Source organism: Pseudorasbora parva, chromosome 10, assembly GCF_024679245.1.
Source record: "Pseudorasbora parva isolate DD20220531a chromosome 10, ASM2467924v1, whole genome shotgun sequence".
Lineage (NCBI taxonomy): Eukaryota > Metazoa > Chordata > Actinopteri > Cypriniformes > Gobionidae > Pseudorasbora > Pseudorasbora parva.
The window spans coordinates 25,933,677-25,948,981 of record NC_090181.1 but is presented as its reverse complement, the minus strand read 5'-3'; the positions used below and the strand labels follow the sequence as shown (position 1 = coordinate 25,948,981).

Sequence of the window (15,305 nt, the reverse complement as noted above, 5' to 3'; positions counted from 1 at the left end):
TTCTCACGGGACTTCAGCGCGAGATACAGCTAGCCGTCTAAAACACTATTTAGGTGAATTTAAACAATGGCTAAGTGGCTAAACGCATTTCGTTGTCATGTAAGGGACCTGTTCATGTTGGACAGTCATTTTAATTGCATTTTGTGTCTGTTAAGAGGCACAAAGACACCCTTTACGTCTATGCCCCCAAAGCTGCCGTTTTAGTTGAGTGGGGGCTCTGGGCATTAACTGTAACAGCTCCGTGTTGCAAGCACCAGTCTGTTTTTTTTTTTTTTTTTTCTCTATAGACTGTACTCACAAAGGTATAACAATCAAGATAAACTTAAAAATTCCCGGGAGTTGTCCTTTAAAACCTGGCCCTCCAAAATAAAGTTGTGATAAAGCAAATAGTTTGGTTGTAAATGGAATTACGTCCCAGCACACTACTGTCAAAATCTGAATTAACAGATTAAAAACATTCTTTAGGTTTCATAAATGATTTCACAGCTAGCCCAGTATAATCAGTGCACAATCTCAAAGTTCAAACATAAGGCATTCCAAACATATACAAACATATTCAATGTGCACTGAAAACATACATAATAGCTATTGAAATACTTGTAGCAAAACAAATGTAAACAACCACGCTTTATACAAGAGCAGCTCATGGAAGTGCTGTTTGTGAATAACCAAAAATTTCAACAGGAGAGAAAAAACCTACTAAGTGTTCAACCGTGGCTCACATGTTGCAGAAGAACACTTACACTTACCAAGACAGCAAATATACTCAACCTCTGTGTGGGACGCTTTCACAGAAATCCGCAAATGTCACTTACAAAACGAAATATCTTATAATTATTCACCGTAAATACTTTGATATACATCACCTTATTTAAAAATCACATTTTAGTTTCTGCTCATTGACAAGAATGAGATATCTAATATTCCACCCTAAAATAGTCAAACAATTAATTGAGAGCATCGGATCCGATCAACTCTCTGAGGTTCAAGATACACAGTCTCCATTTTAAATGTACTTTTTTATTATGTTGCTGCTGAATGTTGCTGCTGAACTGCTGAAAGTTGGCACTGCCGATTTAAAGGCATACTGTATAAAAGTCCACAGAAAGTACTTATGGCAATTGCACTTGCTCAGTTGTGAAGCTCTTTGTACACTAAACCACAGTGCCTTAATGTTCAAATCTCTTATCCTGGGATCATAAGAGACAGAGCTACACGTCCACATTGACACTCACACATTAAAGCTTCAGCATATAGTACAGATTAGGGGTGTAATGGTTCTCGAAACTTGCACCAAAGTTAATCTCAAATCGGACAACACATTTACTATAATATGGTTTGTTGAAAATAATGTTTTAGTAACAAAAGTAACAACACAGATAGCAGCACGTTGCTCTCTGTTTAAACTAAACTCATTTAAGCCATACCAATTTCAACATTCAAGCGCAAGACGCGAAAGAGGACTCGTGCGTGCTGTAATAAGATTTGTGTGTGCACTCATATGAAGCAGAAATCCGCGTCTCAGACAGCACGCAAATATTGAGTTCTCTTTCGAGTCTTGCACTTGAACGGACAAATTCACATGCAAATTATGTCAACATGATTATCCTAGCAGACATAGTGGGTTATGTCTTGAGTGATTGTAAACAGTCGAAAAAGACAACACATGTGTACCAGTATCATTGTATTGGAGCCATACATTATGCCTTAAAGTGACAGCAACCTAAAATTCTTGCTGTTGTCTGTGTTTAATCTTCATCAAACAAAAGAAAAATAAATCACTCATTGCTCTTGACTGAATAGCTTTTGTAACTTTAATAATGATTAACATTTATTGACTTTATACAGTGAAGATTATATGCAATGTTATTTTACATTTGATTATGTTATTCAGTTTTTGTAACTAAAAACTAACGCTAAATGCCTGAAAAGCACTGTATCATTTTATTTGTATCTTTGCTCTATTGTATTTAATTGTGCTGTTGCCTGTAGATTGATTATTTGTTCTTATTGTCTTTATTTTTTTATTTGACAGTAGTCCTTTCCCCCTGATAAAAACCGAACCATGAGTAATTTGAACCATTACACCCCTAGCACAGATACTTGAGGAATCGCCCCTTGCAACTTACATTTTAGCATTAGCAATTTAGCCTCATCACGAGCTGCTATGTGGAGTCTCTTGGTATGCTTCTGTGAAACCTTACAGCCTGTCTTTGTGGAAAGCTCGGCTTGCTTTTTTTCTGATCCCAGCGACATAGCAGGATCATCTTGAAAGTGCTACGAAAAGTCTTGTTGCAAAGGGCATAGCACATAGGATTTACTGTACTGTTGACATAGCAGAGCCAATAGCCTAGCGCCCAGAGGTTCTCAGGTATGCAGCCATTGCAGAAAGTGTTTACAAGCACCATGATATTATAAGGTGTCCACGTTATAATGAATGCGAAAAGGATGGCGCTTAGAGTTTGTGCCGCTTTCTTTTCTTTTATTAGCGACATGCGCTTCCGCTTGGTGATTTGCGTCCTCGCACGAGCTGCGAAGCGCTTTGCTAGAGCTGCCTCTTTGAAAGTTATGGGCGCTGAGGGGGATTTGATGGTGGGGTTGCCGCCATCTGCGCTCGGATCCGTCGAAGGCTGTATGGAGGACATTGACTGAACTTTACCCATTCTTCCAACGAAACGCTTGTTACCATTGGTGACGGAGCACGAGATGTTGCTATCCCTGCTGTCCTTCTCTACCGGTGACTGTAATGGATCTTCCTCGGTGTCCAAATCTTCACAAGAAGTAACTTGGGAGTTTACAGCTGCCCTCATGCCAGGCAGATTGAGAACAATGGAGAAGATCGCCCGTGTGGTGGATGGTGCACTCTCGTCGTCGTCAGACGAGCCCGAGTGATCGGCTGAAAGTCCAGTGTCATTGTTGTTCCAGCTGTCACTGCTGCTCTGATCTGCCTCCCGGTGCGGCCCACCTTTATCTCTGCCCCCTGACTTCCAACCCCAGCAGTGGAATCGGCTGCTGAGACCATGAACGGAGCTTTGCTTGTGACCAGGTTGGCCCAGTTCAAAGCTGCTGCAGCTTCTAGAGCTCCCCCCAGTAGCGCGAAGGTGGAAACGCGGTCGTTCGACCCCTCCAAACCGTCCGGCCGAGCCTTGTAATCCTGCAAGTTCCCGAGAACGGTTCTCTGTCTCTTTGTATATTCGCCAGTACAGAACACTCATTATTGTCACCGGCAGGTAGAAAGCCGCCATTGCGGTACAAAATGTAATAATAGGCTCGGAGAGGAACTGAATGTAGCATTTATCCGGTGGAACGGTCCTTTCCCCAACAAAATACTGCCAAAACAAAATGGCAGGTGCCCAAAGTATGAGTGACACAAACCATGCCAGGCCGATCATCAATCCTGCCCGCCTGGTGGTGCGTTTGGCACGGTACGTCAGAGGCCTCGTAATGGAGAAATAGCGATCAAAGCTAATGACCAGCAGATTCATGACAGATGCGTTGCTGGCTACATAGTCTATGGCTAGCCAGAGGTCGCATGCCCAGTTTCCCATTGCCCAGTGGCCCATGATGATGTAGGCAGTGTACAGGTTCATAGAGATGACCCCAATGATGAGATCTGCCACGGCTAAACTCAGTAGGAAGTAATTGTTAACCGTTTTAAGCTGCCGGTTGACCTTAAACGACACCATGACCAAGATGTTGCCGATGATAGTAATAAGGGAAAGCAGTCCTGTAAAGACAACGATGAGAATGACCTGCCAGAGTGTGTGGCCGCCCAGGGGATCATAGGATTGACCTTCAACCTCAACATTACTTTCATTGAGCTTGAAAACAGCACTGAGGTTGATGAGGCTTGTGTTCTGGAGCAGAGGCCACGGAGTGGATGCCAGGTGGATTCCCACTCCCAGGGCATCGGATGGAGAGAACAGGTCCAACTCTGTGCTGTTGGAGTCCATTGTGCAGGCCGGGCATATTCTGAGCAAAAAGAGAAAATAATCAGTTTATGTTTATTCATCTCACATTTATGTTCAATCTTAGCAGTCAAACTTTACAGTAACGGCTCTCTACACAAAGTACTTCCTAAAATAATGTAAGATTGCTGTTGCTTTATGTCTACACTAGAGGGTGATGTTGATCTACTAAATCAACAGATCTATCTTTTCATAAAACGTCAAAGAAATCCATTTGAGATACAGCATTAAATACATTCTGTGCATCTTACTGCTTCCAAATATGTGGATGTTGAAAGCACCCCGATCATTTTGTGGAACATAAAATATTAATCCATTAGTTTTTTCAGTGAGGAAAATAAACTCATTCAAACTACTGATTTTATTAAGCCTTAAATTCTTTAATCTTAAAGAAATCCTTTTTTTATTAGGAGAATACAGCTGATAAATGATTGAATATATTGTACCATACAAAATGACATTGTGCACTGTATAATGTTGTGAGGAACTAATGCTTATTATTGTCACACTAAAAATGTTTTATAATGTGCATTTTTAAATAAAAAAATGGGGGTGGTGGGTAAGATTTCCATTGTTACATTTAGCTTCCTGAAAGTGAAAATTCTCATTAAAATCTTTTCCATAGAAAAAAAGGTTCTATGGATTTTAAATTCCACTGTACAAAAGTGAATTGTTTTCCCATGTGGATTGGACAAAAATAAATCATAAAACAAAAAAAAAAACAAGCTCCGGCATCTCATTAATGGGAGAAGAATCTACTTGGTGATTTTTTTTATTTAAAAAAAAAAAAAAAAAAAAAATATATATATATATATATATATATATATATATATATATATATATATATATATATATATATATATATATATATTGTAATAACATCCATTTTAATAGTATTAATGATAATATTAAAATATATTGTGTATAAGTCAAAAGGAATGCATATCTGACGTTTTTATGTTTCCATCTCGATGAAATGGTACCTGAGGCTTTGAGGGTACACAAAACAAAAGCAGTTTGGAAACACTGGTCTAGACCAACATTCATATAACAGGAAGTTTATTATAAAAATTTAGATATTCAACAAAATCAGTGTACCATTTTCACAGAAATGTTAACCGCCGTCTCGCTACAATAATTACATGCCATTAAATCAGAATACAATGTGTGCTAAAATGAGTTTATATGCTAAAGCACAACTCTGCATGTACTGACAACTATCAGACAAAACTGACGCGTTTCTGAAGAACATTTCCAAATAGCTTTTGCATTCCAGTGAAAAGCAGAAATGTCTGTGAGTTAGCAGGCACACGAAAAGCAGGAGAAAATGTTAACATTAAGAAAGATGAAAGATGGTCGAGGTGTTTCTTTACTTAGATTCTGCAAGAGGAAGTTGTTGCAGAGCTTTCCCAGAATGCCCCGTACAAACGCAGTTAATCTCAATGATAGAGGCAGAGAATAGAATGTAACTGGTTCGTGGCCAAAGATGGATGAACGCCTCATTTATTCAGATAAAAATGATATGTAGGTCTTGACCAGAAGCTGGACGCAAATACAAATCATCATCTTTCCGGGGGGAAAAAGACCTTACGAAGTGGCCTCAGGAACTTCAAAAATAAGTCAAAAATGGTGCTGACTTCTGCTCTTACAGGAAGGATGACAATCATAAAGCATCATTCAGCAGAACAGGCCCACATTACTAAATATAGTCATCATAAACTTTAAAAGGAAGCTGAACCGAGAACATCTGCCTCTCTCTCAGAAACTCTTTTTCATCTTGATATGGCAGTGGGATGTGAGAAGGAAGACAAAGATGAGAGGGAAAAGTAAGTAAAATTTAAGAGGGAACAACAGCCCGATCACATAAATCACAGTATATTCACATTGTCGCTAAGTTGCCATTTATAGGCTTGAATATTTACAACAGAGTAAAGAACAAATGGACATGACCCGTTACACACACACACACACACACACACACACACACACACACACACACACACACACACACACACACACACACACACACACACACACACACACACACACACACACACACACACACACACACACACACACACACACACACACACACACACACACACACACACACACACACACACACACACACACACACACCAAAGACTCCAAAGAGGTAATTAGCTATTGGATTCAATCTCAGTTCTACTACAGCGGAAACAAAGGGATAATTACTTTACAATAGGCAGAGCAAGAATACATATATAGACAGTGTTTAACTGAGGGAACAAAGCTATCAGGATGTAATGTTGTCTAAAAAAATTTACTTGATAACTGCTTCATTCCGTAGAAAAACTGTGCTTTTGCTTGTGTAATATTGCTTAAAATAATCTATATAAAATACATTAGTGTTTAATACATGTTGTGAAAAGCAATGAAAGATATCTCTATTGCAAGAGGAAATATTCATGTTTAACTAATCAGTTCCGACTCTTGATTGGATAAACCACATTCAAAGCTGTACTTTGTGCACACCCGCATATCACTTCCATATTATTCCAAGTGGCAAGGATATACACTGATCAGGCATAATATTATGACAAGCGAAGTGAATAACACTGATTATCTCTTCATCACGGCTCCTGTTAATGGGTGGGATATATAAGGCAGCAAGTGAACATTTTGTCCTCAAAGTTGATGTGTTAGAAGCAGGAAAAATGGGCAGGTGTAAGGAATTGAGCGAGTTTGACAAGGGACAAATTGTGATGGCTAGATGACTGGGTTAGAGCATCTCCAAAACCTTGTGGGGTGTTTCCAGTCTGCAGTGGTTAGTATCTATCAAAAGTGGTCAGAGGAAGTAACAGTGATGAACCAGCAGCAGGGTTGTCGGTGGCCAAGGCACATTGATGGACGTGGGGAACGAAGGGTGGCCTGTGTGGTCTGATCAAAAAGACGAGCTACTTTAGTTCTAATTGCTCAAGAAGTTAATGCTGGTTCTGACAGAAAGGTGTCAGAATACACAGTACATCACCGTTTTTTGCATATGTGGCTGCATAGAGTCGGTGCCAATGCTGACCCCTGTCCCCCTCAGAAAGCGACAACAGTGGACACACGAGCATTAGAACTGGACCATGGCGCAATGGAAGAAGGTCTGATGATCACGTTTTCGCATGCGGATTGCCGGGTGCTTGTGCGCCACGTACCTGGGGAACAAGCCGACTTACACGTGAAAGCGTTGCTTAACTGGGGAACAAGCCAGCAGAGGCAGTATGATGCTTTGGCAAAAAGCATCATACTGCCATATATATTATATGGATCCGAGAGTCAAACTGGCAGCTGAAAGAAATACCAGTCAGACGTTTTTTCATGTTATTTAAACATTTCTTATTATCATTCATGTTGAAAACAGTTGTGCTGCTTAACTTATTTTTTTTGTGAAAACTTTGATGCATTTATATTTCAGGATTTTTTAATGAATATAGTACGGAAGAGGATTAGGGCCAAGCAATAATAATAATAATATAATAATAATAATATAAAAAAAAATAAAAAAAAAAACATCTCGAGATTAAAGTCATTATAATGCGAGATTAAACTCGTAAAATTTTGAGAAAAAAATCTCAAGAATAAACTCATTAAATATCGAGAATAAAGTTTTTGTGTTTCAAGACAAAAGTCGAAATAAAATCTTGAGAATAACGAATTCGATCAGTGTTTATTGCATAGCCTATATAGGACATGGCAGAGTTAGATCACTTAGTTAGCTATATTTTCAGACTTTCTTTCAGTAACAAAGAAATACTATCAACTTTAGCTAATTATGACAGAATTAGGCTATAATTAGCATTCAAACTTTAAAGAAGCCATGCATTAAACACTGATCGATTTCTTTATTCTCAAGATTTTATTTCAACTCTTTTCTCAAAATATAACGAGTTTTTTCTCAAAACACAATGACTTTATTCTCGATATCAAATTAGTTAATTCCTTAAAATTGTATCTCTACTTTTTTTCTCGAATTTTTATGAGTTTAATCTCGCATAATAATAATTTCGAGATGCTTTATTTTTTTTTTGCTTGGCCCTAATCCTTTTCCGTAATACGGAGAACAGAATTAATTTGAAGTAGAAATTGTGTCTCACATTACACACGGTATGGGAGATGAGCGTTGATAATGATGATTTGATTCATGTCTAAATGAAATATCAGACCTGATAGATGTCCTGCAAAAGTAGACTGAATAGTAAATATTAAACACACGCTTTGTAATCAAAAGACTGAAACACACAGCATCCAATGCATTAAATAAAACCTCAAAGAGAGTTTGATGTTAAATATAGGCTTCTTGGTCATTCATCTGAGTGAGATATCAATGGCGGAGAGGGAATCAAATAACAAAAGATGAAGTCAGAGAAAAATCTAATTGGCATTGGGCTCCGATTCGGGCCCCTGCTCTCCTGCGTTCAGTTCTGTGCTTTAATCCTATTAGATTTGTGCTATGACCTGAAACACACAAGCTCAGATAGAGGATTGCAAATATATTTTGTACAAAACTAGTGACACGTATAGTCGTAATTCCATTAAGTCATGGAATTTGGGAATTGTCTTAATTTCGGTTGATCCGCAAACAGCAGCTGACGAACGGGCTGTTGTCATGGTGACCATGGTGGATGTGGAGGGAAGCATGAGGGGCACTCAATGGCAAATGCAGTTAGAGCCAACTCTATACATATAAACATACACCTATAGCTGATTTCAACTCAAATTCTTGGAAAAAATTAAACTGTAATATGATTCAAATGTAAATGTCGGAGGGCAGGATAAGAGAATGTTTTTTTTTTACATTTTAAGCATTCCTTCCCCTCAAACACACACTCTGAGCATACGCACAAAAGCACAGCAGCATGCGCTAACACGCACACACACAGCCTGACGCCTTTGATGACAGACCTGAGAATCAAATGAACATCTGGAGTTTACATGCATGACTTCAAACACATACTGTACATCAAACATAGTTTTTGTGTGTAAAACCACTCCTCTACGCATTTAAAGAATTATTTGCAAGTCTGATGATGCCATATAGACAAAAGCAGTACTTTATATTCCAAAGTGAAATGCTTCTGTAATGATAACAGACTGAAAAGCGCAATAGCTGCTTTTGTTTTCACATCTTCTGTGGGAAAACACACTTATCAGTAAAACAGACTGGCATGTCTGGTGCTGTTCCCCCCTGGCGTGGTAGTTAAGTGTGAGGAGAGTGTGTGTAGTAAGAGGTGTGTGTGTGTGTGTGTGTGTGTGTGTGTGGTGTATTTTGGATGTGCTGTGAATGAGGATTTCTGAAGAATGATGATTAAATGTCAACACGTTCTTTTCCAGAGTTTGAGGGAGATCCGTGATTACCTCACATAGCCTTTAGCTGACAGAAATGTCAGCGCTGAAAGCATGCAGGACCTTGATCAATATTCCCGATTGGAATTGGAATTAATCACTGGCATGGGTACAATTATAGAAGTGAAGCCATAATTATCTATTAATATCTCAATATGAAAGTCAGTGGAGGTCAGTGAAGCATGAGAGACTGCTCGCTTACAGATTATTTACTGATCTAGAAATCTAGACACACCCTAGCGGCAGCAAATCTATTTGCAGCCAGTGTCGTCTAGCAACTCTCCATAGACTTGTGAGTAGAGGTCGACCGATAGCAGATTTTACCGACAACTAGGTTGAACCATACTTGCCGATAACCGATTAATCCACCGATAGTTTTTAAAATAGATACTGGATAAAGCATAACTAAGTAAAACAGTACTGAACCATGAAAATGTGCTAAATTGCATATGCAAATATAATTATATTAAAATGATAAGTTATAACAGAAAAAATTCTACAGAAAAAAAATTATATATAAAATAACTAAAACATTAAAATATTACCAATAAATGTTTCTTTAGCGATAAACAAAAAACATGTATGTGAATGTCATAGGTAACCGACTGCAAGTCCCATTTGTTTACAAGGATGTATTCGCTTATTTAGCTAGCTTACATGAACTAAATGCATTTTGCAATATACATTTTACTTAATCATTCATGTTAGTTCATAGTGCATAAAAAGGTTAACAGATAAAACTAACAATTAATAATACTTCTACAGCATTTATTAACCTTACCTAATGTTAAAAATGGAATATTATTGTATTATATTAAGTGTTATAATTTCATATAAATCCAAACAGTTAGCTTTTTTAGAACACTTGACGGCTTTCTAATCAAAATAACAAAATATTTATTGAAATCCAATGCAATTCTGATTTGTTTATATTTCTGTCGGATGCATGACCATACAGTCTGGTTTCTCACTTCACTAGTTGTTACATCGTTTTAATTGGTTGAGGTAACCGTTACTGCTAATGTTAGCTTTCTGTCAGCCTCGACGACATAGTACCTACATCCGGCTGTTTTTTCCCTGCTAAAGCATTATAATGATTTGGCAACATGTACTGAAGTGTTCTGTATTCATACCGTTTCCCTTTGGATGTTTTAAACGCGCATCAGATGTGTCAGCGCTCTGTGCACCATGTGCTTGACGTGAAGCGTGCGGCCTCACGTCTTAATGTAAAAAACGTCAGTGATAGTTTTTTATTGGCCTCTAGAGGCCGCTCTCATGCTATATAATGTTAGCAGACCCTTCTCAATACGTAAATATCGGTATTGATTTTTGCCGATAACCGATTGTTCCACCAATCAGCTATCGGTGCCGATTAATCGGCAAAACCAATTACTCGTTTGACCTCTACTCGTGAGCTGAAAAAACCAAACTCTGGTCAGGCCAATCACATCGTGTATAGAGTCGGTGGGCGGCCATAACATAATGACGGCAGAGTTGCGGAGGTTCCGTGTGCTACTTGTAAACAAAGAAGCTGGCGAACAGCGGTCGTTCGAAGCCGCTTTGGCCATGACTCTGGAAGACTTGGAGTTAAGCTTATCTTTGAGAAAAGAACAAAGAACGGCACTGAAATCATTCTTAAGAAAGGAAGATGTGTTCAGAGTTTTGCCGACCAGACAGAGCATAATTTAATTTAAACGCTTCACGTTGCTGTTGGTTTTAGTGTTATCCAATTGATTGTGTGCAGAGTTTGAAAGACGACCATTTATCCCGCCCCTGGGATTGAGCTCTGTCAATGGTGAGTTCCCAGACCCAACATCTTGAAATTATATAATAATTGTATTATTTATAAAGTTAAAAATAAAACTGCAAAATAGAAGCATTTTCACAAATGGTTCCCACTGAACATTTGTTTGGTCATTAATTTAGAGTAAATGTTGTTCATTTTAATGCATGTTCTTACTATAATGTACTGTCTTGTCCATCTGCTTTTTGGTTTCCGTTTTCCTCTTTTCCTCAATCATGCTGCCCTTATTCGCTTTTCTAGTAGTGTTTATTACCTGTTTCTGGCATTTCTAGTAGTGTTTACTGCCTATTTTTGGTCAAACGTTCTGGTTGGTTGATTATCAGGAAGCTGTAATTCTCTGCTTGTCTGTTCTCAGCATAAACACCTCATTCCTGCCTCCGAGCCGGATCACCTGAGAGATGTTTGTATACATCGCTAGAGGTAAAAAGGTTTTCTGTGAAGCCAAAGCAATTTGGTGACCTTATTACTGTCTAGATGAAAATGCCAGTCAGAATAGAATCGGTTACATCAGCACTCGATATTAGACACAGGGTCGTATATAGGGTTAGATTATTTCATCAGCATGATGGGCTAATTTACACCCTTTACTTCTGCATGTACAACAACCTGACAAGACAAATTTGAGCTGATGATAAGGTGAGATGCTATACGTGCTACATACCAAGACTGAGACCACATAAAAAGGGATCATATAAAGACTGGTAGAAAAGAAAATACGTTCCTTTATCCAGTCATCGACAGTGCATTTGTATCGACCCACCCAGGTGTAAGTAATACCTTAAATCTCAGGCAGTCCAAAGAATCCATCATAGACTATGACAAGATCCACATCCCCAGGGATGCAGCATATCCTCTCTCACTCTGTGATTGGCCAAGGTTTAATCCTTTTGCTTTGAAAGGCTGAAACTTATCCACTATAAAAGTATCCACATTTGGGAATGCACGTTTCTTATAATATTATCACACCAGCATGTTTTAATCCCATATAAACATTAGGTCTCATTCACTAAGCATGTGTAAGAACTAATTTGTTTGTTAAATCTGCTTACAAACGTTTTATGATACAGCAAAAACAACTTAAATGTATTAAAAAATGTAGGAACAAACGAAACCTGTATCAGTAGCCAATGAGATCGCTGCTCAACCTCCAAATGCTGGTCAGAATTTTCTGTAGAAGCGCAGCACGCTTTCAGAAACACTCCACCTTCCCCAGCTCTATCTGTATAGATATGCTACAAGTAATTCATGTACACTATTGTAAAGCAGCATCATGTCTTACTTGTTCACAGAAGCGTGTTGTGTAGGTATTTGCAGTAGTAAGTCCCATACTTGCTCTGCAGCAGAAATAAGAGCAGCGTAGCAGATCATCACATACAGTAAATGACTAACCATGTGCATTTAGAATACTCCAAATTCACTAACATTAAAAGGAGATTAAGAACAAATTAATGTGTTTACACACGTGTTGTGAATTAGGCAGAGATGTTTCTTGAGAAGTTCCCCTGTGTGTATGAATATGAAATAATCCAGGCAATTATAGTGAATGAGAACCATTGCTAAGGCAATGATAAGTGGTGTTTATTTGGGCAGGTTGCATTGTTACCATAAGGGCTGCACGATAAATTGCAATAAAATCACACAAGATTTGGCAAAGGCTGCGATTATTGCATGCACAGCTTCTAAGTTATTAGGCTTCTTCCATAATATTATTCCAATATTAGGAATGTGTGATACTTCATTTATTTTTAATGTTCCAGCTCACGTGGGGAAGACAGTGTACGTGTGTTCATCTCAAGTGCTGGATTTGCAGACACAATGTTGTGCCGACAGGAATGGTGCAACAAACGTATGTGGGTAAAACGTCAAAACGTATGTAATAGTTAGTCCCGAGGCTATGTGTTTTCCAGAGGGGCTACCAAAATGTATGCCCGTCGGCAGAAATAATGTTCTCTCTTGACGTGTGTGCGTGTGTGTGTGTGTGTGCGCACGCTTATTTCCACAGATCGTGTGGGCCATGTAATACAGAAATAATATTCCAATTAATTGAGGGTGGATGAGAAATAAATCATTGTGTTTGTTTGATAAAGATGTTTACGAGCCCTGTGATTGAGAGATTCATTCCGGTTGCCGCTTTTAAATCATTCCCTCCCTCGTTTGAACTGAACTGAACAGGGGAGCTTAAACTCATTGAATATGCAAATCTTATCCAATCCTAGCTGCGGGCGTTTACTTCCATGTCTCCAATGTGTCACGCCCATCAAAACCCAGCGTTCAGGACAGAGCCTCAAAACCAGTGTGGAAAATAGCCTATTACTTATTAGGTATGATGTTTTTGAATGTAAAAAACACACAAACGTCATTATTTGACCTCAGACAACAGTATAAAAACCTCTGTCTGAGGACGTGAACTGCACCTGGCAGAACGTCAAGTGTTGCCATCTCGTCAATAATAAGAGGGATATTTTCTGGCACAAAATCAATAAAGGTTTATGACAGAAATAACCATTTCATTTACCAAATGCAAACTTTTAAAATTCACATTTTCAAATTAAAGTAGAAGGACACAAATTATGATAAATGTACATTTTAGGAGAACATATTTACAATAATTACTACCTTGGCACACTCGTGTGTGCAACACAATAAATGTGTTTGTTCATTATAATCTGAGATATGTTGGAAAAAATATGAACTACTCTCATGCTACTGTTAGAATCTAGTAACATCATTACTTATAGTTAGTTACTCTCAGCATGGACTGCCAGACACTAGATATCATGCTAAAAGAAAGACCACATGCTTGTATTCATAAAAAAGATAAAAAAAGCTAAAGATTTAGATGCAGTAAATAGCAAGTGCAACAGGTCTTTGCAACCTCTCTTCTTTACTCCTTGAAGGGTGGACCACATGCAGTTCAACAGCCTTTTATTGAAGCACCAGGGCTGTGCTTCTGAGTATTACCCAGCCTCCAGGAGCACCCAGAGGAATTCTTACACTGGCAGAAATAAAGATAAACATGGTCAATGCAGCACAGGGATTCAAACCCAATAAATTACATATACTGTTTTTACTAACTATGTGGCACATGGGTAGATTAGTGAATAAGTGTTATTCCTGTAATACACTTGCTTGTGCATCTGTTGGTCATTAAACACCAATACATAACCAGTGGATAAAAGCGTTAAGCTCTGAAAACATATGCCACCCTTTGTGCTGTGAGAGGGCGTAAAATAAATCAAATGTATACAGCGGAGAATGCGAACAGACATGCATGTTTGAGTGCATGCTCGATTGCAAATAGCATACGTGTGCATACTTAAGTTGAAGAAAACACATGCCTGCATGTATAGCATGGTGTGAGAAGGCTAGATTTACTAAAATCTCTTCTGTGTGTGGTTGCGATGCAGACCTTTTCAAAGGCTCATGGGATTTCTGTAATTCTTCTGAAGAGAGTTTAAGTAGTGGCAAAACTGAGCCAACCATGCAAGTGAATCTATTGCCTGCAGTGCCACAAAAGTAAATGAATCTCCACCTAGTTACAATTAGCTCTTTAAAATGCTGAAAGTGCACTCACGTATTTGGAAAAATGCCTAGTTATAATGCTCTACTCCATCATTTGATGAGTTATTGCTTCCAAGATCAATAGAAAAAATATACAAACTACAACATTATCTTAGCAATTAAATGGATTATCACCTGCATATCACATGTGAAAAAGGAGCAATCCACAGGTCTAGGTAAGTATCAACACCTTCATCCAGCATCATGTTAAACCAGATTGTTTAGTAAATGGTAAAAATTTTTTATTACAATTTAAAATAACGGTGTCCGAGAGAGCTCAACACACTGCAACTGAAGAAAACACATGCAAATAGATAAACCACCATAAACAAAACATAATGTGCTGCAAAAGTTCACAACACAACCAAATATAGAAACATGCTGCAAAAATTCACAACGCACTCAAATACAAAAATGCGCTGCAAATACTCACAATGAAACAGTACACAAATGATCAGGTATCACAATAAACAAAAAAAACTCAGCTTCCAGGTCATCGACCACACCATTGAAGAGTAAACACTGGACAATAAGCGGTCCCAGACAATATTAGTCATTTGACAATTCTCAGAGGGGCTTGCGTGAAAATGTATTATTTTTAA

At 38.3% G+C, this 15,305-nt stretch overlaps 1 protein-coding gene across 3 annotated transcripts in view; it reads right to left on the bottom strand.

Annotated features, from left to right (window-relative positions):
• Positions 1-290: 290 nt before the first annotated feature.
• The window catches only part of chrm3a (cholinergic receptor, muscarinic 3a), a 109,315-nt gene continuing 94,300 nt past the window's right edge, over positions 291-15,305 (bottom strand). For all 3 annotated transcript variants that reach the window (XM_067454635.1, XM_067454636.1, XM_067454637.1), the window contains exon 3: positions 291-3,972. In XM_067454635.1, the coding sequence (XP_067310736.1) occupies positions 2,166-3,953 (1,788 nt within the window). In that variant the 5' untranslated portion in view covers positions 3,954-3,972 and the 3' untranslated portion in view covers positions 291-2,165. The remainder of the gene's footprint in view (positions 3,973-15,305) is intronic.